Source organism: Montipora foliosa, chromosome 1 (assembly GCF_036669935.1).
Source record: "Montipora foliosa isolate CH-2021 chromosome 1, ASM3666993v2, whole genome shotgun sequence".
NCBI lineage: Eukaryota > Metazoa > Cnidaria > Anthozoa > Scleractinia > Acroporidae > Montipora > Montipora foliosa.
In genome coordinates this window covers 30,121,264-30,145,401 of record NC_090869.1, presented here as the reverse complement: position 1 = coordinate 30,145,401, position 24,138 = coordinate 30,121,264, and the positions used below count along the sequence as shown (strand labels likewise).

The 24,138-nt window shown below is 38.7% G+C and overlaps 1 protein-coding gene across 1 annotated transcript; it reads left to right on the top strand.

Annotated features, from left to right (window-relative positions):
- Positions 1-220: 220 nt before the first annotated feature.
- Positions 221-23,825, top strand: LOC137996249 (DNA replication licensing factor mcm4-A-like). Its single transcript, XM_068841666.1, has 21 exons — positions 221-291; positions 845-1,142; positions 1,546-1,627; positions 3,331-3,540; positions 3,947-4,126; positions 7,515-7,569; positions 12,701-12,772; positions 13,466-13,636; positions 14,799-14,883; positions 15,672-15,818; positions 16,025-16,113; positions 16,477-16,579; positions 16,684-16,744; positions 17,680-17,795; positions 17,899-17,992; positions 19,065-19,219; positions 19,663-19,780; positions 20,248-20,347; positions 21,012-21,153; positions 21,731-21,941; positions 23,392-23,825. Exons 1-21 carry the CDS (start codon positions 237-239, stop codon positions 23,485-23,487), a joined length of 2,640 nt encoding a protein of 879 aa, XP_068697767.1. The 5' UTR covers positions 221-236; the 3' UTR covers positions 23,488-23,825.
- Positions 23,826-24,138: the final 313 nt, after the last annotated feature.

Sequence of the window (24,138 nt, the reverse complement as noted above, 5' to 3'; positions counted from 1 at the left end):
TCCCTACCCCAACGCCCGTTTGGACCTGTGTAAGTGAATGTTTGTTATGTAGGGGAAAACAGAGCTTGAGATGTAAAATATTTTATCTTCTGCACGAATATAAAGGGAAGTTGCAAACGATCGTACGTTGCAGTCTTTTAAGCTTGCAACGCGATCCCAATATCCCTTGCAAGCTTGGAGTCACCTGGTTCATTTCCCGCGCTTTTTGACACGTGAGTTTCACTGCAAGAAACAAAATGTCTGAACCGTCAACTCCGAGAGGACGAAAACGTTCAAGAGCGAGTCCTCCAGGTTCGTATGGAATTGTTATTTCAACGTTTTTTTGATTTTGATTTATTCACTATTAAGAAATTTGGTTGATTACTGGCTGAAACAGGCTTAAAACGTAAATAACTCGGGTCGATCGCCGGATCATTGATCGAAATTATAACTTCTAATTTTGTACATAACAAGCTGCGAATTCTCTTTCATTGATAAAGCTAAATGACGGCGTTCGTTTTCAAAGTAATCGATTTTAAGATGTTACTCTGTCTCGGTCGAAATTCTAGGTGACGTGAACATCTATCTGAGTTTTATTAGTGTTTTGCTCTGCAAAGCGGTCTTGTACATCATACCACGCAGCACTGATTATAAAACTTATAATCGCCTGGAGACGAAAACTGCGAAAATATTGTTTATGATAAAAGCTACAAATCAAATCAAATCATTTTATTTATACTCACAATTGGGTCAATTGCTTATTTTCTTACGTTTATCAAAAACATGTTCTCAGAATCCTCCAGTGTCATTGAAGCTCAAACAAAACAATTTAGAACATATTCTATTCATGTTTTCTTTTTTTAAGCTTCTGAAACATCAAATGCCAGTGGTCGCAGTACTCGTAGTAGCCGTAGGGGCTCTCGTGCAGCATCTCCAACAGCACAACCTACCTCATCACCCCCTTCTCAACGTCGCCGTGTTGAGGAGCCATCATCTCCACTCCCTTTGGCACCTACATCACCCTCTGATGGGCCTCAGGACGGCTCACAGGTCTCATCACCTCAAACAAGAGGTGGACTGGAGACAAGTGAAATTGATCTGAGTTCACCATTAAACTATGCAACACCAAGTTCCAGAGCTGCTGGAACCCCTCATGGGAGTATGTATCCTTTTGACAAAACAAGTTGTAAAAGTCAGATGTTACCATTGCAAATTTAAATACCAAGTATAGTGCCTGTATTTCTTTAATAACACTTAGTTTTTCTTTGATACACATGTATGACCCCATTTGTATTTGGTTGCTTTCACTGTTTGTATTGTATGTTGGCACAAAATAATAGTATTGAACTTGGAGTGAGCTGATTATCGTGACGTTTTATATGACGACAAAGTTTTTGGTATCATATTTTGGTTTGTCTGATACTTTCTCTGTAACTATCCTGGAATTCTCAAAGAGGAGAATTTGTCACATGCCGTGTCTTAGCTCAGTCTTTTGCCATTTGCTAAAATGTCTTCTAACTTGATCATTTTCTTCTGATTTTTACCATTTTCTTGACTAACACACAGTTCAGGTACTCCCATTCGACATCGTAGTGACATCCGCAGTGATCGACGCATGCGGCAAGTAAATCTGGCAGATAACCAACCTGTAAGTGTCATTAAGTTCTGAATTGATAGTAATTCTTCAAAACCACACAATACTAGGTGGCAGCATCTGATGCTTGAAAGTAATATGTGACCCTTCACGCAAAAAAAAAGGCTTATGGATTTCACTGAAAACTGTGAATTCTTTTCACGGTCATGGTACGTGATTTTCAATTTTCACACCGTGAATTTCAATATTCATTCTTGGCGTGAAACTAATCATGCCGTGAATGATCAGTGGAAACTTTCATGCCGTGAAATTAAGGGTAAAATTTCACTCCGTCAAATTGGGAGTGAAAATAATATTCATGGCATGAAATTGATCAGATTGTTCAGAAATCAGTCACACCATGACAATAATCTACGGTAGCCTCTTTTGTTTTCCTATGCTGTCGCCCTCTTGGTACTAAGGACAAAAAGAATGCCTGATCGCAGGGTACGAGAAATCTGTGAAAGCTGATCAATGCCAAGAAGAAGAAAAATAATGGGGGCACAATTTGTGTCAGTTCATGCACAATGTAAATGTATCTGACAAGATTTCATACAAAATGCGAATGAAGGTTTTCATTTTTACTCGATTGTGTCGTGGTGTTGGCCTCAAGCACAATTGCAACTATAATTGACTAATTGTCTTTTACATGGTAAAGTTTCAGCTTTTGTCATGATAGGAAAGACGCAGTACTGTATTTGGAATTCCAGTTTGTTGATATTACAACGCCGACTTTTGAACGAGACTCCTTATGATACTCTGATAAATTACATATCCGTGGTCATTTTGCTAGTTTGTGCCCAGCCCACATGGAACGCATCGGAAACCTGTGTATGTTTTTCAGAACAAGTGCATAAATAAGATCGTGACGCTTTTATTCTACATGCAGAAGGATAATGAAGATAATGTTTCTCTCGCGGGCCAACAACATTGAAAGCTTGCTTAGAGTCAACATGAATATTGCACACAAAGGCTCTGTTGGCAGAATTGTTCATTTCTTTGAGACATAAATTGCTTTCTCAAGTCTTTTCGAGTTTATTCATCTTTCTTGACTCTTGATTCTCGCATCTCAAAACTCGAACATCTCGCCCTTCGCGATGCGAGAATCAAGTTTCAAGGATCGAGTTGAGACTGTCAACTTACCTTTGAGCGGCACTGTATTGATGGCATAATGTTCAGGGTTTATGCAAGAAGTTCACTTTGTTTCATGGTGTGAAATATTTCTCAGACATTGCAACCTGTTTTAATGGCGTGAAATATTTTCACATTGACTGTGACCTTTTTCACGGCTTGAAGGGGAAATTTCACTCACATTCCAATAATTTTTTACAATTTCAGGCCCAGGACCGTGAAAATAGCCATACCGTGAAATTTGGATAAGCCCCCTTTTTGCGTTAAGGGTCACATATATTGATGGAATGTGAGCTTTAAGGAAACTGGACTGAACTCGTTTTGCCAACTTAGGTCTTGCGTTATTTTCATCTATAATAAAATAATGCATTTCTGTAGTGTTACTCTTTTAGAATAATTTGTGATTGTATTTTTTTGGGGGAACTTTATCAAGTTACCATAGCTACCAAAATAATCTTTGATAGAAGAGTCATCAAGAGGCCAATCTTGAGTTTATTAGATCATGTCGAAACAAAGTTATTACATGCAGCTACAAAACTTCTTTAAACAAGGTATATTGTCTCACAGGTTTTCATTGTCTTGTCTAGCCATCTGACACCACTGACCAACCCACGGGACCCACAAGTGATGCAAATGCTGCAGCGCCTGCTTTGGTTATTTGGGGAACAGATGTTGTTGTGAGTGAGACAAAGGACAAGTTCAAGAAATTTATAACTGAGTTTGTAGATGAAGATGCAGAAGACATGGGTGATGGCTTTGATCCCCTGTTACCAATTTACATGCAGCGACTAGACGAGGTAAACAGCTGTTGCACTCGCCAACCCTTGGCTTGGGTCAAGTTCAGTAACATTATTATTAACCCTATTATTACGCCTAAACCGGCCAAAACCAGCCAGATTAATATTTTACTCTGTCTATCGCCAGACGATTTTACTCATCAATTGGGGAACCCCCAGGAGTCAATGGGTTAACTCCATAAGCTAGACGAAGTTAGCCAATGTCTGTTGTATGCATCATTTTCTTTTCTTTTGTGATCCATCTGTTTTGTTTGTAGCCATAGTTTTCAATTTCCTGGGTACTGGGGTTATTGTGACTATTATACTGTTACGAGTGACAGCTCTACCGTAAGCCACAAGCTTACTTGCCTTCCTCTAAGGACTCTCACATTTCCATTTTCATTTGTCCTGCACTGCCTCTTCACAGATTCATGTATTGGAGACACCTTTCTTGAACATTGACTGTGGTCACCTGAAGACCTTTGATGCTGACTTGTACAGGCAGCTTGTGTGTTACCCACAAGAAGTGATCCCTACCTTTGACATGAGTGTCAATGAAGTTTTCTTTGAAAAGTACCCAGGTGCACAACTACAACATCAAATCCAGGTGTAGTGAGATTATTACTTGACTTGAATAGTTATTATTTTAAATTTTGTGATATAAGCAGAGCTAGAAAAAAATTGAAATTCCAACTTGCCCAATGGGCAAGAAAACCTCATGACCCACTTGCCCGACGGGCTCATCCAAATTTCAAGTGGAATAAGATCTGTCTCTTCAGTGACTTGTTTTAGATCCAGAGTTATTAATTTTCAAGTGAAGTACAGCAATGTGTGGTTCCAGAAAATATCCATACCCCCCACGGAAGACTTTTGATGACCCTCCCCACAGGAATTTCCAGAATTTTTGTACTTATGAAAAAAAAAGTGAATTAGTTACGTAAATACGGTAGAATTTTATTACAACAGTGTAAACATTAAGGTTGACCTTATTAAAAATATAATGCTTTGTTAAGCTCATTATCCAGCTAAACTTTTAGCTTCTTTGCCATAAACTTTGCAAATTATGTTTGTGTTGTTTTTATGTAAGATTATAAGCTTAAACATTTGGGTTGCACGTCGACTGTTTCACATTTTTGCAAACTTTGATAAGAACGTTTCACTCGCTTAAACAACTTCGCAAACGATAGTAAATAAAACAGAAAGTTACAAGGTTCCTTTGTCTACACATTTTGTCAGTTTCTTCAAGTTGATTCTTATTTAGGGACCACACATGTTAACACGGTAGGTTTTGTGAATGTTGTCACAAAGGTGATTGTTTTACAAAGAATATTATTGACACGAAAATAATCCATCATATTGTAAACTTAGTTACGGTGATTTAAGTGCAGTCTTAAAATTTACTGACTCTCCAGCGGTCATGCTCGCCGGTAAACGACACCCAGCCTCAATGTTGCTTGCCTTTGAGCCACGGATGAAATCCGGAGGGCGACTTTTATTGTTTTTGACGCATGTGTATTGTTTTTAGAATTTGACTTAACGGACTAAAGCTCAACAATCTCGTTTCCCGATCCTTTACTTAAAGAAGAGAAAACTTGATTCCCAGTTCCTGTCTGTGGTCTAAATGCCAAACACAAAAAAGAAAATATTGTTGCATGCAAGCGTTGAGATGGTGGGAACTTGCGTCTCGTCGCATTTTCAATGAGTTACTACCCCCAATAAAACATGAATCCTATCAAAAATGTGTTTACTGCATGTGAAGGTAGCGAAGAGCGATACTCAAGTGAACGGAAGTGTTGGTTGGATGAAAACGAGACAAAGCTGGAAGTCTGGGGACGAGAGTCCAGTTGACACCGCCATTTTAAATGTTTGGAATCCGTTCCAAATGAAAGACACAAATTTGTTCTTAGCTTCGGGAGATTGTAGCGCTAACTGCTTGTCATTATCCTCCTGACAAAATACTCAGATCCTCTACGCAAATGACGCCCAAAATATCCCCTACCTCACAAAACGAATCGAATCCTCGTTGCCAATGTAAAGATTGCGTATCGATGGCCAACGAATCACACAGATTGAACTAAACACAACAGTAAACTTTACTTCACTCGCATGCCATGACACATAAAAGAGCATGGTTTCACATTTCCCATGAGTCTAAGTAAGCCCGCGATTTCTATAAACTTCCGGTATGAAAACTAGAGTTATTTCCGGTTAAAAGGTTATCAATACATTACAGAAGAAAGTCAGAATTTCTTTGACAAACTTTTTATTAGTTTGATGGAAGGCTTTTTTAACATTCTCCTAGGGCGGTGAACATCAACTTGCCTCGTAACTTTTCTCTTAGGTAGAGCCGGTTATCTTTTGCAAACCATACAAAAAGCTGAGAAGGAAATTTGACCACGTAAATAAAGGTCACGTGGTAGGAAACTATGCAGATTTCACAGTCCACTTTTACCTCGGAGTTTGATTTATTCTTTGAAGGTAGTGGATTTCCATTCAGGAGAAAATTTTGAAAAAGCTGGAAGTATGAAACCTGCTTATGGCAAACTTTCATGGACAAGATAAATGAGATGTAATTATGTTAATTCATGTGTGTGATGACAAAGCTACAGCTCCTCAAATTTTACTTTCAAAGAGTCCCGATTTATTATCGTGAAGAAAAAAAGTGTTAACTTCAACTTTTCAGCTCTTTCATCAAATTCGTGGAATAAACCTTATCCTTCGAGTCATGAAGCGTGACAAATTAATTACACTACTCTCATGCAGAATGTTATTTGAGACATGGTATTTAAGTAATTACACTAATGTTTCCCGCTTCGCGTGTGGAGAAGAAAATACTGTACAACATAAAATACCGTAGTTATTCGGTTATAAGGCGCACAGTTTTTTCAAGAAAAATCTGTCTTTGGGTGGCGAGTTAGTGCTAAAATTGGGGTGCGTCTTATAGCCAAGTATTTTTGCGCAACAAAATCTTAAGATCACAATTTGAGAAGAACTTGCAGTTTAAACAACACAAGAAAAGGACACTAGTTGTCAATTTAAAAAAAGAATAGCGCTTTTAGAGACCTTTAACACTAAACGACGTCAAGAGAAAAGTAAACAAACGGAAATTTGCATACATGCTTAATAGCACGTGCTCAGTAACGTGATACCCATGAAAACAACACAATCGGTTGAACCTTGTTTCGAGTTTGTCGCTCGCATGAAAAGTTTCTTCTCTGAAAAAACAGTGTGGAGATAAAACATACCTTCTTTGTTCATCCAGCCTTTCTTGTGCACTGAAGGTTGCGTCCTTGGTGGCGTGTTGATATTCAGCTGTCGAACACCTTTGAATATGACTTTCGGTGGGAGTTTATCGCCGTTCGCTTTCGCTTGACGTCTGAAGTCTGAACTCTGACTATTTATTACGTCGGAAGGTTCAAATAAAAGTGTATGCGTTGTATGTTATGATTTTCAGGTGTCAACTTTTAGCTTTTGTTTTTGCCTATAATTATCATTAAACGTGTGACTTTTTCACTTTGTTTACGTTAACAAAAAGAGTTCGCATGCCAGTTGTGTAAGGATAGTTGTTCTCAAATTCATCACATCCTTTTGATAACTCTCAATTTTCGGGTGCGTCTTATAACCGAGTATTTTCGCGTAATTTTCAGTTTGAGAACTTAGCTTGATTAAATTACAAAGTTTGGGGTGCGTCTTATAACCGAGTGCGCCTTACAACCGAATAACTACGGTATGTCTCACTATTTCTTTATATCTTTTGGGTGAATTTTAAATTGCTTAGTACATTTCTTTGTTAATTTAAATGAATGAGTGGGTGCTTGCCCGGCAGGCAAGTGGTGTGAGAAAGTTGCTTGCCCAAGCATGAAATCTACTTGTTCCAGACGACCGGACAGGGTTTTCTCAAGTGCTGATAAGCATGAAGATTAATTTGCAGAATTTTAGTAAAGTAAATCCATTATGAAACTAACTTGTATAAATAATATCAATGATTTTATTAGGTCAGAACCTTCAATGCAGACAAAACCAAGAATATGAGGTCTTTAAACCCAGAAGGTAGGGATTTGAAAATAACAAATAAACATTCTGCAGTAGTGAAAAATTAGCTCTGCTTCTCAACTGTGTTTACTGCAATAATTATAGATGTCCTGCTGTGTAACAACCACTTTCATCACAGATGCCTTTGCAGATGAGTTTTATGTTTGTAAACATTTTAATTAGTTTGATAACCCTTTTACCCCTGGAAGTGAGACTTACTATTATTATTATTATCTATTTATTTATTTTTATATCCATCACCACTCAATGATGTTATTCTGTAACACTTACAGTACCGTTCAAAGATAAGTGAACCATCAAACGCGTTGACAACGTGTTGTGAACGAAGAGTCAGCGCGTTTGAAAATAAAAGCAACGTGTTTGCAAACTAGTTTCTTTTCAACACGTTTGGCCTTTGTTATTCATTTTCGCGCCTTTGAGTTGTGTTTTTAGTTGCATCACGAAATGAAATCATGAAATCAAATCATGAAATCAGTTATGACAGATACATAATCGGCGAGGGACAACCACGAAACAGATTCTCAGGCATTATAAAACTCTGAAATAATTTTCGATCAATAATCTGGTACCTTATGGAGCAATTTTGTTTGTTTTGCGGCAAAACTAAAAAAATCTTTCAGCAAACTGGCATGTGCTGCGACAGAAAGACTCTCTCAATATGTAGTGCGTATTTTTTATACACTTTCCACATTCCGCGGATGTTCAAACCAAATTTCTAAGTGAACTACGATGGCTATTTTGCTGCGATCTTTCTTGTAAAGTTGTCTTGCACTTTACTAGAGCAGTAAGATATTCAGCAGACAAATCCATGAAACATTTGCTATTGCCACCGTTTTGAAGTCCCGGTTTGCTTGATGTTGACCTTTCATCCCCTCCCTACTGATGTTTAGTTTGTCTTGCAAGGAACTGAAGGTTCATTCAGTTTCATGAGGTATTAATAATATTTTTTTGGGGGTTTTTTGGGGCTTTAATGCGGCAGTCAAATCGAAACTTCAACTACCCCGCCTGGGCATTTGAACTTTTACTGATCGGTTTTGGAGAAGTTATACAGAGGATAATAGGAAAGTGTGTTATGCATATGAGAAAACCTGATGTCATTGACGCAAGTGGTTCCGTTCAAGTTTGTGCAGGGCACGAAAGCGGAAGTGAAGCTGCAATTCATGGAATGCGGAGCATCCTCGATGCTGATGAAACGGATGCTGTTCTATTAATTGATGCATCAAACGCTTTTAACAGGTGATGAAGAGTTAATATCAGCACCACACAGGGCGACCCTCTATCCACTTTTAATGCGACTGCACGTCTATAGAGAAGCAAAACAGTGTTGGTTTGCTGATGACGCAACTGGACTCTATCAGAGAGTGGTCGTGCACTGGGTTACTTCCCAATACCAAGAAATGTTGTTTGATTGTCAAACCGGAACGCGAACAGGCTGTGAGGGAGATGTTTAGAGACACTGCTATTAATGTCACCATTGAGGACCACAAACACTTAGTCACGGATCTAGGATCTAGATCATTCCTTGAAGAATATGTTGGGAAGAAAGTAGACGAATGGGTCAGTGAAGTTACTAAACTTGCAGAGTTCGCCATTTCACAGTCTCAAGCAAGCTACATGTATACAGCCTTCACTTTTGGTCTGCGGCACCGTTGGACATACATGTACAGTGCAGGCCAGAAATAAGCGTCCTACGCAGATGCAAAATGCACAGACATTTTTTGAACACACGTGTTTTTAAATGCGCATTTTTCTTTAGTTATTCAAACTCGTATTTAGCTGTGATGTTCATTGTTCCACAAAACAATAGACAGTCCATAAAATGAATATTTAATTCCTGTGATCAACTTACCAGAACATTTGAATTGAAGAGCAGTGTCAACATGTCATTGTGCGTTTCGAAACGAACCAAGAAAGTTTAGATTCCTGTTCACATTCACTGAATGAAACTCTTTTGTCATCCCGTAGCTGACCCCTGATCGTTATTTTGACCTTTTCTTTGCCGAAACTGGAGTTTAGATTGTTGACCTAATACCAAGATGCCTATCAACAGGGAAAATAACACACCTTCTGACCTTTCTGCAAATTCTTCGCAATAAAAGCTTGTAAGATCAAAGTGCTTTCTCGAAAATTTGTTGCGCGTAATTATTTCGGGGAAAAAAAAGGCTCCGATTACCGAAAGTAAACATACGGTTACAGGCTCTTAAACAAAAGACGATGGTAAAAGCAGACCAAAGGGAAGTGCCTTCTATTCAGTAATTTTTTTCACTGCCTTCACCATCCATTTGAACAAATTATTTTGCACGTGTAGCTGAAAGAAAATTAAAGAGCCGCTTCTGAAAGGTGCTTGTATTTTTGAGTGAATTCTGTCACACAGGGTTTCGAATTCGATGTCACTCTTTGAACTTTCACAGAGTATGCCTCCAGCCAACTCCGTAAAGCTAAACTAAAGAAAGAAATTGATGCAGCAAATATTTTAAGGCTTTTGTTTTCAACTCCAAACGCATTCTAATGAATCTTACAATAAACTGGCCTCATTGGTCAAAAGGGCACAATGCCGGTATCCAAGACGCCTTTGCAAATTTCTCGCACACAACAGCCAATCAATTTGAAATATTCGACCAATTATTACACATGGCGTAAATGGCGTTTTGTTTGCGATTAAGTATATTCTTTATTTATGTTTTCCATGTGAAATTGATTTTACCACATTTCGTGGAGCCGTTCAAGTCTTGCTTCGTGATTTTATATTGATGATTTTGTATTTTTGCTGGCTCTCATACCAGCTGTCTCTGACCATATGGTCACTAAAGTAGAACGCGACCTCCTTGGTCTCCCTGTGTGCATGGGAGGCCTTGCTTTTACATTGTACAGATACTGTAGTGACCTCATCTTCTGTTTATGAGGCTTGAATAAAAGTTACTAAGCCGCTCGTGAGGTGAATTGTTGAGCAAGAGCACCAGCCTCCAGATGCCTTAGAAATTTGAACACTGCAACTGAGCACATGAAAACAAAAAGGCGACTGTCTAAGTGAGAGGCTGGAGCAGGTGAAGAATTCCCTCAGCAGGGTCTGAAAAACTTTTTGGTGCAGGCGCCAGGTGGCGACTAAAAAATTTTTTTCAGTCGTCAGATGCAAAAATGTGGTCGCCAAAAAGTGTCCACAATTTTTTCCTTCTCATTGTAGACAGAAAACTTGTTTACCTTGTGTGGAAGACAAGTACAGTTCCGTGATGGAGAGCGAACAGGGAACGTTCACTCCCCTAGTTTTCACGATCAAAGGCATGGGAGAAAGAAGGGAGAAAGTTACTCAAGCGCAATTTCCTGGATAAGATCTAAAGTATCTTTTGCCATCATTTGCCATCTCCGATACAATGCTTGAGAGGCACAAGATCCAGTAGACGACATCTAGACTTTGTTGACTCAGATTTACAGATCAAAAACATTAGAGCCTGCCCAAATCAACCTTTTTTTCTTTCAGGATTTTTGTTCTTTTAACTTGTAATTTTCTTTTTCCATGACTTAATTTAAAACACTGTACTGCCTGCAAGGGCTTTCTGTTCACATCTGAGCCACAAGGAATGTATTTGGGAAATTGTTATTGACACAGTGATTATATTCTCATGATAATAATTTTTAATGTTGTATAGTGCGTCCAATTCTTATTTTTTAATATTTCTGTAAATTTAATTACATGTATGTACCGTAATTTCCGGGGCGATTACCCGCGGGGTAGATTACCCGCATCGGCCATTTTTTGCAATAACAAGAAAAAATTTCAACAGATTACCCGCACTAGCAGATAACCCGCACCCAAAAACCAAAGAAATTCATAAACTCACAAAGTTATCTGCAAGAGTGATAACTTTGAGAGTATACTCAAAAGTAAAACTCTGACATCCGCGTTTAACACGAAGCATTTTGACTCCAAATTGTTCATGGGTATGCTTATCGTAAATGATTGAAGCGGTTATTTCTAATTCAGTCAATTACCTTTTTATAATGTTTTGAATCAAATAAAAACTTCAACCATTGATTTTGTTAACAAAATATACTTTAGCGTGAAATTGGTAAGTTTTCACACCTATTGTTTTTGATCTTCCATTGAATGATGCTGCTTGTAAAAATCGGTTCTAAAAAAATCGATATCTCAGGTTGTACTGACTCAAAGAAAGCCCTTGAAACGGGAAAATACTCTCTACCTCAAGGCAGTGCTTGTTAGGAATATTTTGCTGATTCGCCGAATGTTCTGGTGTTTTAAAATTTTGTCCGTGAATGTTTGTTTACACTTGTGCCGACAATGCCGCGGCAGCGGCAACATGAAATGAATTGAACATTTCGGCATCAGTTTTTGTGTGTGAATTACTGTAAAGCCTGCTATTTCACATTATTATTCTTTTGTTTTGAGTTATTATTCCAGTTAGTGAAAATATTTTATTTTCCACTAAACAAAGAAAGAAGCTGTGAAATTAGCAAAGTAAGAAAGTAATAAACAATTTTGATTGCCAACAATATTTGTTGATATGTTTTCAATTTGCATTGGTTTTCATCGAAAGCATTTAAGTTTATTAGGCAATTAAAGCGGGATAAATAAGGCAATATACAGTTTTTAGGAACAGTTTCATTAATGACTTTTATATTTTTTCCCTACTTACGGTTTTAAAACTATACCGGAAGATTTAAAAATTATCACATTACCTGCACCTACCTATAACCCGCACAAACAAATGTTTGCGGAATAATTAACACATTATTCATGGGTAATCGCCTGGAAATTACGGTACATATTGTCCTTTTTTTTAAAGTTTGAATAAAATTTTATTATTATTATTACACATGTATTATTATCACTCTGTCAAGCAAGTTATTGCTTTTATCTTGTTGTTGGTGCATTGGAGTACATTAACCCACCCACCCCTCTCAGGTTTTTGTGGTTGTCATAGTCCATTGACCTTTTCTTGTATAGTTAAAGAAAATCAATTCCACAACAGCTTCCTGCTAGTGATAGTTACGTTATATTTGCTCAAACTGCATCTAAACAAACTGGAGGAATATTATTGTAAAAATTTGTACACTGTACACAGAAAGAGAACATAACAGTCTTTTGCTGATAGTCACAGCTATTTTTTTTCAGACATTGATACCCTGATAACAATCAGTGGAATGGTTATTAGGACATCTCAAGTCATACCAGAGATGAGGGAAGGTAATGTATTTAAGCTTTAACCAGAGCAGCAGCTTTTGTAGTCTTATTTAGTCTATAGTTATGAGAACCAAACGATGAGAGGTAAACTGTTATGAAAATTTCTTGAAGATCTACCCTGGAGATGTGGGTTAAAGGGTTAGTTTCAATGTTTGGCACCAGTGTCCAAATTTTGGCATTGTCATAAAGTGCTCTTTTTTTCCATTTCCTACCAAACCAGATTTACTTCAGTAATCGAGGATGAGAATGTTTGGCAACACTTTAAAATGACCTTTTCCCCAAATGAGTGAAAAATACCACACAGTGCAGCTTTACAAAATAATACCACCTATCAAGTATTTGGCTTCAGACTAAACGACTACATTCAAAATATGTGTTGATAAAAGTGCTTAAGTTACTGTTTGCCCTTATGGTGTGCCGCGAAACCATCCCTTTACACTTGTTTGCAGTTTTCTCTCTGTTCTTTAAACTATTTTTGAGGGGAGATGGGAGCCTGGTTATGATAAACAACTGAATTTGATAATACATTACCGAAGAATACAGCCGATCTGCTTACAAACACAGCTACAGTGTTAATATTAGCAAAATGTCTATAAAGTAAATACAGGTGTTATTTGAAGAAGTCCAAATTATGGTGATGATAAAGATAATGACTTTTTTGTATTTTCATTCTTTCCCCCTTTTTCTCCATGTCAGCATTCTTCCAGTGTTATGTTTGCCATGCTTCTGTGACAGTGGAGATTGATCGTGGCCGTATTTCTGAACCTGCTTTATGTCGCAACTGCAACACAAACCACAGTATGGTGTTAATTCACAACAGATCACAGTACACTGACAAGCAAATCACTAAGCTACAAGAGTCACCAGGTGATTGCATTATGTGTCATCCATGTCCAATACACCTAAACTTGATTTACCAGTTGCGATTCGACTGGAACCGTGGTAGTATAGAAGTGTTGGTGATTGGACTTGAATCAATCGTATATCAATCACATTAAGTACATTCGACATACAGCTATCGATTGGAGCAAATGTATAATCAATTTGCAACAGACTCGGAAGGACACCAATAGGGGTAAAAGACTCTAATCGAGAAAATCGATCAAATTGAGTCTGTTCGATATACAGTTATCGATTCAACCAAAGCATGGTCAATTTGCAATAGACTCGAAACGACACTAATAGGGGTTTATGATGTGAATCACATTGATTGAATCAATCAAATTGACTCCCTTCCACATACCGCTGGTCGATTTGACCAAAACATGCAACTTTATTTCATGGGTGAATTGACACACGCAATTGCTAATTTCCTCTCAAGTTCATCACATGAAGAAATTACAACTTCAACCACTTATCTCATAAAAAACTCAGACAATGTGCACTGAATTAGCAACCACAGTTGTGACACTACCATGACTGTGACACATTCTTAAAACGTAGCATTACAAGGAACACTTTTATGAGCAAACAAGGTGGTACAACTTTTATAATTTGAAGCCATGAAAAACACGGTGCAACGTGCTTGTATGAAGTTCATTTCAAGGGTGTATGGTAGGGTCGTCATTTCATCGGAAAATCCTACACATACTGTAGTGATTGTTCTGTGGGTTGCCTGTGTAACCCATGCCGAATAAAGTTAAGATGGCGGACTGAAAACGTGAGTTTGTTTTCTGGAGGGTAATCTGTTCAATTGATAATTTTCTCTCAACTTCATCACACAAAGAAATTACAACTTCAACCACTTATCCCATGAAATGCTTGGACGATGTGCTCTGAATTAGCAACCGCAGTGCAGTAGTGACACTACCATGACTATGACTCATTCTTAAAATGGGGTATTACAAGGATCAAGTTCATGAATAAAGCAATACGTCCTGGGGAATGAGGAAACATTTTGACTCTGCTGAACAGTAAACATCTAGACACTGCACATAACAGTTTCTTCATTAAGAACTGACACTTAAACTCGTTTCTCAAACCAAGACCCAAAACTTAAAGGATGCGCTTGTACTCTATTTCTTTTCAGATGACATGCCACCAGGTCAGACTCCACACACTATCATGTTGTTTTCACACAATGACTTGGTTGATGCTGTGCAGCCAGGAGACAGGTATTACAGGACACTTCGAAGTGAAAAGAGCAGGAGCAGTGTTAAACAATAATAATTGACGGTTTCCTAACTTTGTAGTACACAGGAAAGAAATTTAGGCAATTAAGGGCTGAATCCCCAGCCCTGACCCCTTAGAGCTTTGAACCTCAGCTGGAGGAACACTCGGCATCTAGAACTAACTGGGGAGAAACTGCTGCCTATTTAATTTTATAAAATAATTTGGATAGTACGCACACTCTCATTGGTCAATAGCTGCATGTAGATGAGAGTATGGAAGTACAGCTGTGACATCACAAGAATTTTGATTGGTTATATCCTGTCAGATGCGTGTTTTGATTGGCTGGTGGGAAATATGAGCGTGTATCAAGAAAATCTGTTTCAATCAAGAATTTTCCTTCATTTGTCGAATTATCTTTGAGAAATATTTCATAAAAGCAATAGAGGACTTTTTTCTGTGTTTCCATAGCCTCATCTAAACACTCGGGGGAGTTGGGAGAATCCTTGACAGTTATGTAAACTCGAGACGCAGTCACAGGTTTGCATAACTGTCTCAAATTCTCCCAACTCCCCCTCGTCTTTAGATGAGGCTGTGGAAACACAGAAAACGTCCTCTATTGCTTAAATGTCTGTAAATGGTTATACTTTGATCATTTCTTTTCAGATAAGGACTATGAACCTATTATTATTGCATTAACATGTAAATCCCATGCCCATGCAGCATATCTGTCTCTGGGATAGAGCATGCTTCATTAGAGGTTGTCCTTCTCTTTTTAATTTTCTTAATTCAGGGTTACTGTGACAGGAATTTACAGAGCTACACCTATGCGAGTAAACCCACGTCAAAGAAATGTAAAAGCTGTTTACAAGACGTACATTGATGTTATCCATTTCAAGAAGACAGACAAGAAAAGGCTCTATTCCAAGGATCCTGATGGGTAAGAACTGGGTAGTTAAGATTTTCTTACTTAGTATGCACTGAAGCCCTCAGAGTCAAGTTCCATGAAGCACCTTTGCCTTTCAATTTCTCCTGTATTTTCTATTGCCTTCTTCAAATTTCAGTGTTGTCATGAACATGTGTTTTTCCTGAATGGCTGGTGGTAGTTAAATTATTAACTTGTGTACATCTTTTATTTCGCTTTAGTGTTGTGACATTCCCACAGGAAAGAGTTGAACAATTACACCAGTTGTCCAAACAACCGGATATTTATGAAAGACTTGCTAAGGCATTGGGTATGTTTAACCCAATATTAATGAGTACAATAATTTGTTTGTCTGGCAACAAAATTTAAGATTAAAAATATCTTGATGTTTTAGGAAGGAGTTAAGAGGAGTGAGGGCTTGAAACCTGTGCCTGACATAATTATTGTTTGAGCTTCAATAATCTTTGGATTGATAGTTTACAGCTATTTACATGTAAAAAAGAATTGTCATCATTAGTGCATTGAATGATTGATGTTGAAGGAACTTTATAGGCTGTCCTTTTACACAGTACCCATGGTGTCATGGGATTGAAGGGGAGCAAGTTGAAGGTGGCATATGAGAGGTTCAATGCAAAAGCAGGTGTTTTAATTATTATCATTATGTGTCTTGCAGCCCCAAGCATTTATGAAAATGAAGATATCAAGAAAGGAATATTGTGTCAACTGTTTGGAGGAGCAAACAAGGACTTCACCGATACTGGAAGAGGGAAGTTTAGGTTTGTAAACTGCTGTAAAAGATAGATTATTTGCTAGTGAATTGACTGAGGTCTGTTAATAGGATTGTTTTTTAAGTCCTTATCTGTGTGCTTTCTTATTTAAGATCAGAGATCAACATTCTTCTCTGTGGTGATCCAGGAACAAGCAAGTCACAGTTACTTCAGGTTGGTCAATCCCCACACAAGCTGTCATAGTCAATTTCTACTGTAACACCTTGATCCTCCACTTATCTCTATTACCAACTTTGCACTCCTGAAAATGAGGTGCCCTTTTATCAAACATACAGTACCAGTCAAAGGTAAGTTGACAGTCACTCAAAGATCAATCTGGATAACTTGATTCTCTAAAACATCTTGGATTAAGGCTTGAGTCAAGTTTCGAGACTCTTGGGTAAAGAAAACAAAAGACTTTTCATGTGATTAATTTTTCACACATCTGGGAGCTTCTACATTTGTACCCCTTCAGATGTATTTTATGGGTTTTGACTTACTGTATGTTTACATCATTTTTCATGTTTGTTAGAATTTGGATATTGTTTTCTTAATTATTTTGACATCCTATGATAGTTTTTTTCCCACGAATTTTGAATCAAACGACGTGGGGGTTACGAGCTTTGTCAGTCCAAGGTCAAATAACTGAGAGGTGATGCCTTTTAAAATGTGTTTCTGTTCCTCTTAGGAAAGGAAAGTAATATGTGGGCTCTGCTTCACATTGTCTTTGTTCAATTACTCCGATTCCATAATTCTTCGGAATCTTCCTTTTAAGCACCAAGCCGGGAAAATCGATTCGGCCTCCGGACAGTGAATTTGAGTTTTTGTTTAGTTCACAGCTCGAATACCATTATGATAAATTTCGGTATCTGTGGTTTCGAGGCAACTGTCAGCTTGGCGTCGGAAGTTTAATTTATGGAAGCAAAAACAGTCTGGCTGTTGGCACTTGAAGATGAGATTCCGCTGAATTTCTTATAGTCTCTGGTTCCCTAGTCTAGCCTATTTTATTAAGTTCTCACCCACCTGTGGGATGTATTATTTTTTGAACAGTTGAACAAATTGAGGTCATGTTTGATTTATGCTTCATACTTTTATCCTTTTTCTTTCAGTATGTGTACAACCTTGTTCCACGAGGTCAGTATACATCTGGCAAGGGATCCTCAGCTGTAGGTTTGACTGCATATGTCACCAGGGACCCAGAGACAAGGCAGCTGGTCCTGCAAACGTAAATATCAGTTTTTAAGGTTACTATATTTATGTATTGTCAACCAAAGAGCATTAACAGACAACTCACATTTTTGCCTTATGTTATTTTTCCTTATCGACAGGGGTGCCCTTGTGTTGAGTGACAATGGTATATGCTGCATTGATGAGTTTGACAAGATGAACGACAGTACCAGAGCAGTTCTTCATGAAGTCATGGTAAGCGTTCCCAATCTAAGCATTTGTGTTTGACTTAACCCATTGACTCCTTAGATGCCCCAGGATGCCTCCAATTGACGAATGAAATCATCAGGCATTAGACAGCGTAAAATCTGTCAAGTCTCACTCCCAGGAGTCAATGGGTTAATATGCATACAAAATTTCCTAATTTTAAAGGGGCAGACCCGGACATCATAAAATTTTTTCGCACTGACACCATTTCAAAGAGGTGTTTTACAGTGCCACTTGTACTCCAAGGGGCTATCCTTTTAATCTTTAATGACCTTCAAATCCCATAAAAACTGATACTATACTGACAAAAAAGATCGCTAAGTTACTTGAAATCTTAGCTAACTCAAAGTTTACAGCAAACTGATAAGAGTTAAAAATCAAATTCCAAATCTATACATGACACATGTAAGCATACCTCAATCCCTACTATGCTTAGGTCCATTAATAACAGCAATCCATCCCTTTCTCAGAATATATCATGCAACAAACACAATCTCTTGTAAAGAATGAAATGAAATACTAATAAAAATTTATTGCTTTTAAATAAAAAAGGAATAAAGAGGTATTGATTTCCATGATGGAGTCACACAGTCATGCATTGTGGGGTGCAGAGATGGCGCGTGGGGTGCAGGGATGGCGCAGTGGTGAGAATACTCGCCTCCCACCAATGTGGCCTGGGTTCAATTCCCAGACTCTGTGTCATATATGGGTTGAGTTTGTTGCTCTGCACCGTGAGGTTTTCTCCGGGTACTTCGATTTCCCCTCTCGTCAAAAACCATCTTTTGACTTGATTTGCTTTCATTGTTAATTTCAGTTTACAGTGTCCCCAATCACATGTAGTGCTCCAGCACTAGAACGACTAGACACTTAAATAAAGTTCCTTTTCTTTTGTTCCTTTCTTTTTGCTTTGGTGGTGACAACATCGGCTGCAATTATCAACCAAAAAGCTGCTTCTTTTGGCATTTCAATTATGTGTCTTTCAAAGCCTCTTTAAGACAATGAAACCCTATGATGGTATTATGACACTCAGTCTTCAGTGATTTCTTTCTCCTCTTTCTAGGAGCAACAAACTCTATCAATTGCGAAAGCTGGCATTATTTGCCAACTGAATGCAAGGACCTCAATTCTGGCAGCTGCAAATCCAGTCAAATCCCAGTGGGATCCTAAAATGACAACAGTAGAAAATATCCAGCTTCCACACACTCTACTTTCCAGGTAAAAAAATAGAGATTTTTGTCTGAAAATTTAAGTGAGTGAAATTCCAAAGAAAAATCTAAAGTGAGATTGGTTTCAGGTGCAGGCAGAATTTTTTTTCGGGAGGAATCCATGTGTAATGATATGCTTTGTGCAACTTTTACCTGAAGTATAGCTTTCAGTGATTTCAGTACATACATGTAAAAACTGTTTCTACTTTCTTGTTTGAAAAAAATTTTCTATTATGTGGATTTTCATCCTCTTAACCCATTGATTCCCGGGGGTTCCCCATTGAGGAGTAAGATCGTCTGGTGTTAGATAGAGTAAAATTCTGGCCGGTTCAGGCCAGTTTGGGAGTCAAAGGCTTAAAGCAATGTTGAAGGGCAAAATTTAACAGGAAATTCCGTGATAAGTATATGCAGACTGAATTTTAAAGTCAGGAGCCTTATGTCTTTTCCCTTCAGGTTTGATCTAATCTTTTTGATGCTTGATCCACAAGATGAATTTTATGATCGCCGACTGGCAACACATTTAGTATCACTCTACCATCAAACTCAGGAAGAAGAGGAAGAAGAATTTCTTGTGAGTAAAATTAGCATAACCCAATAGTTACAAAAGAGAATCAATGATGGGGAGGACGCAGTGTGGCCCAGTGTGGCTGTGTGTGTGGCCTAGTGTGGCAGTGTGTGGCCCAGTGTGGCAGTGTGTGGCCCAGTGTGGCAGTGTGTGGCCCAGTATGGCAGTGTGGCCCAGTGGTGTGGCCCAGTGGTTAGGGCGCTTGCCTTGAGATCCAGAGATCCTGGATTCAAGACCCGCTCTGACCACTCGTTGAATTTGATCCTGGTAGTCCCTGGTTCAACTTCCCTGCTGCACTTGTAAATAGCCAACTGGTTTGCCTCCGGCCAGTTGGGATTCTTAACAGTTGTAGTTGTTGTGTTCAGTTGTTTTGTTGATTCATTGGCCCTGAAAAGCCCGTATCGGGAGAGGTCAATGAAGTATGTATGTATGTATATGATTTAATACTCCTTTATTTCTTTTTCTCTTTTCAGGACATGAATATTCTCAAGGACTACATAGCCTATGCTCGCTCTTACGTGAATCCCAAACTCAGTGAGGAAGCTGCTCAGTACCTTATCCAAGCTTATGTCGGTAAGTAACTCTATCTAGACTGTCTTTGAGTCAGATTGCACTAGACCGTAGCCCAGTGGACCTGGGGCCCGTTTCTCAAAAGTCCCAATAACTTTTCGGGCCCAAAAAGCCATTTGTGAAACTGCTAACCGCTCATTTTGGAGAGCCGGTCTTTTAACTTGTTTTCAAGGTAACAACAAGAGAAAATAACTGTGAAGTTTGACGACTTAAATCCTCTCCGTTCTTGAGATACAAAGGAAATTGTGACACCCGAAAATGGCCCGTAAAGTTTCGGGAATTTCGAGAAACGGGCCCCTGGACTCTATAATTACCACCCAGAATCAGGGAGAGTGGAGCTCAATGAATTTACAAAGATTCACAGGAAAAAGCAAAGCTACAAAAAGTATGCAAGATTGCAATGCCAAGCACAAGGATAATGTGACAAACAACTAATCAGCCGTGCAAACTAAAGAGTGACTGCACCCTCTGGAGGCCATGTGCAGATATATGAAATGGTGAAACGGCTGGCTACTTAATTTAAAGGGGTACATGTTGTATCATATACAGTTAATTAATTTTGTTCTTTGAGAGATAATCATTTTGTGAGTTACTCCCCTTTTGAGCACTGTTTATGCAGCAGATTTTTTAAAAAGTTAATCAATGGTTCTCATTCTTACTTTAACAGAAATGCGTCAGGTTGGTAGTAGCCGCGGTGCAGTCACTGCTTACCCTCGTCAGCTTGAGTCACTGATTCGTTTAGCTGAAGCACATGCTCGGATGAGGCTGTCACCGAAAGTTGAAAATGTTGATGTGGAGGAAGCCAGAAGGTATTCCATCAAAATTAATGGTGAATGTGACCACAGTCACTTGAGTGGAAGTGAGAAGAACTGAAGTTGATGTCAATGATGTAGTTGTTTTGTTCTTCATGGTTCATTCCTTTGTCATTCCAGTCCAAGCTAATCCACTTCAATCCGCACCATTTTGGTGTTATTCGGGCTTATTCTGCCTCATTCTTGTTCCAATGTCATTCTGGCTCGTTCTGGTATCTTCTGGTACCAGTCTTGTTCACTCTGTTTCATTCTGGTGGCATTCCACCTTGATCTTATTCTAGTACATTCTTTTCTGTTCATGTGTTTAGTAATGCCCAGTTTCGACAACCTGAACAAAAGTGGTCACTTGAGTTGCCTGATTTTGTAATGTTTGGGAATCGTTATTGATAATCTGGCTTTCGACTGGTGAGAGGATCTTATGTCTTCTGCCTTGAAGTCTTTGAAATATCAACCAGTATAACAAACCATAGTCTTCCTCCAGATTTTCATTTACCATAAAGAGCCTTCAAAAACCATATGAAGAGCAAAGAGAAGTTAACTTTTAAGATTTAATCTGTTCTTCTTGTATCCACAGACTGCATCGTGAAGCTCTGAAGCAGTCAGCAACAGATCCCAAGACAGGATTGATTGACATCAACATCCTTACTACTGGTCTGAGTGTGTCTGACAGGAAACGCCGTCTTGAAATTGCCAAATCTCTAAAGGATCTGCTACTGAGCAAGGGTAAAACACCAAGTGTCAAGTATCAACAGACATTTGAAGAGCTCAAAGAAGCCTCAGACATGGTGAGCTTTGCTCCTTTTTTTTTTGAAATCTTGAGTAAGAGGTCTATAAGATATGATAAATGTGACAAGAGTATAGTTACCAATTGCATCCAGATAGCAATAAATGAGATGCACACTCAATTGTCCCTACATTAAAAGGTTACGTTTATACAAACGTTGGCCATGTGGCAATTATATTTTAAACAGGGTTAACTGAATAGAGTGTAATGTGAAGTGCTAGATTTCTATCCCATATGAACCATGTGAGCGTTAGCCCCACTGATGGAAATGGGCCCACACAAGGACTGAGAAAAACTCTGACCAGGGTGGGAATTGAACCCACGACCTTCGGGTTAGATCGCCGCCGAAGAGACGCGGACGGCAACCTACATTAGACTGCTTACAGTCCCTTCTGAGTTAGTTGAACTGCCCGCTTTGGTCACGCAAGGGAGCCGAGGGGAGAATGGTGATTAAGAGAGATATAAAGTGAAGCTATGATCTTCGCAGTTATGATTGCAATTTTTGTTTCTCTATTACCATTCTCCCCTCGGCTCGCTTGCGAGACCTAAGTGGGTGGTTTGACTAACTCAGAAGGGACTCTCTATCACCATTATAGGGAGCTTAAGCACGCACGTTTTTTAGTCGCGGACGGCAACTGGAAGTGAGCTGTTTTCCCTGTTAATTTGTCTTCACACAACCACACTTACTTTGCTTAGTATTTTCTCCGTTAGAGATGATTAGTATAAAAAATCTGAGACACCACTGCCCTGGCACGCGAAATGTTCTCTTCCGGTTGCCGTTCGCGTCTCAAAAGCGCGCATGCTTAAGCTCCCTATTCTCCCCTCGGCTTGCTTGCGAGACCAAAGTGGGTGGTTTGACTAACTTAGAAGGGACTGTGAGCAGTCTAATCCCTATATATTTAAAACGATATACTGGTAGCTGTTAATTTTAGCTTTCCTATTTATTTGAGAAGAAATGTAAAGGGTCATTTGGGGCTTCAAAAGCAATAATCAAGAATTAAGTTCATAAAGAAGACTTCTGGGCCCCCATTAGCTTGTGTCCTAGACTTACTGCCAGAGGGTTTGAATAGCTTGTCTGGCTGCTTGCAAGCAGGCTCCTTCTACAATACCGGACACATTTAGTTGAAACACTTAGCGAATGGTCTAGAATCAGCGTGTTACAAGATCGCTTTTTAGACCACATCCCCCGCCCCCAGACTCAAGCTAATTCAATGTTGTGTGAGAATTGTTCGGGTAACTGCTAGCAGTTGTGAAAATCAACGTTGAAGGAGAGGGGAACAACAAATTTGACGAGTATTGTAGATATTGCTTTTTGAATGGAAACTTGCAGCTTGTGAAAAATAAAGTTCCATGAATATGAAAGTTGATGTTTACAATTCAAGTTGCTCTCTGTACGTATGTATTTCCATAGTCTCAAGTAATCTCAAAATTTAATTTTCGTTTCATATTAGCCAATTTCCAGAGAACAGTTTGAGGATGCGCTCAAGATTTTGCGAGATGAAGACTTCTTGATTGTGACTGGAAGGACATCCATTCGTCTTATGTAAACAAGACTCCTGGAAAAAGAATGTTAAACTTTTGTTACATTGAAGTGTACATGATTGTTATGCCATGTGCACTATACGTGATTTCACTCTTGTCTTTCTGGGCCCTATCAGCAACTAAGGCACACTCAATGACAGTGTCCTTGCATCCTGTTGATGGTTGAAATTTTGCAAGGCATTGTAATGAGTTGTAAATTTTGCCAGTCGGACTTTGCTTTTAAACAGTACATAAAACAACTAAAAGGTATTACAGTAAGCTTGTGTGAACTTTCAGAGTAGATAAGATGCCTTGCATTTTGTTTAGCCCAAATGAAATAAAATTGACACTACTATCATTTAAATTGTGGCCTAATGTTATCATGGAATTTTATTCTTTTGTATAGCTTTTAGTTGTCAATAGATACAATTAATTTTTTCAAGGCCCTTTTGATGCATTCTAGTAAAGACAGATACTAATACAGAATTATGACTTCCCCTTACTGTTTATAATGCCTCCTACGATCCCTGCTCTTTGTTTACGAGGAAGGGTATGGTTCTGGTGTTCCGATAAGGGGCCGGCTGGGGGGCTATGTCCCCCACTCTTTTCCTACGGCGTTGTTTCTCCTGAACCCCCTCCTGCTCGACTGCTCGAAGGAGTTATGAGGTCTCCAGCTG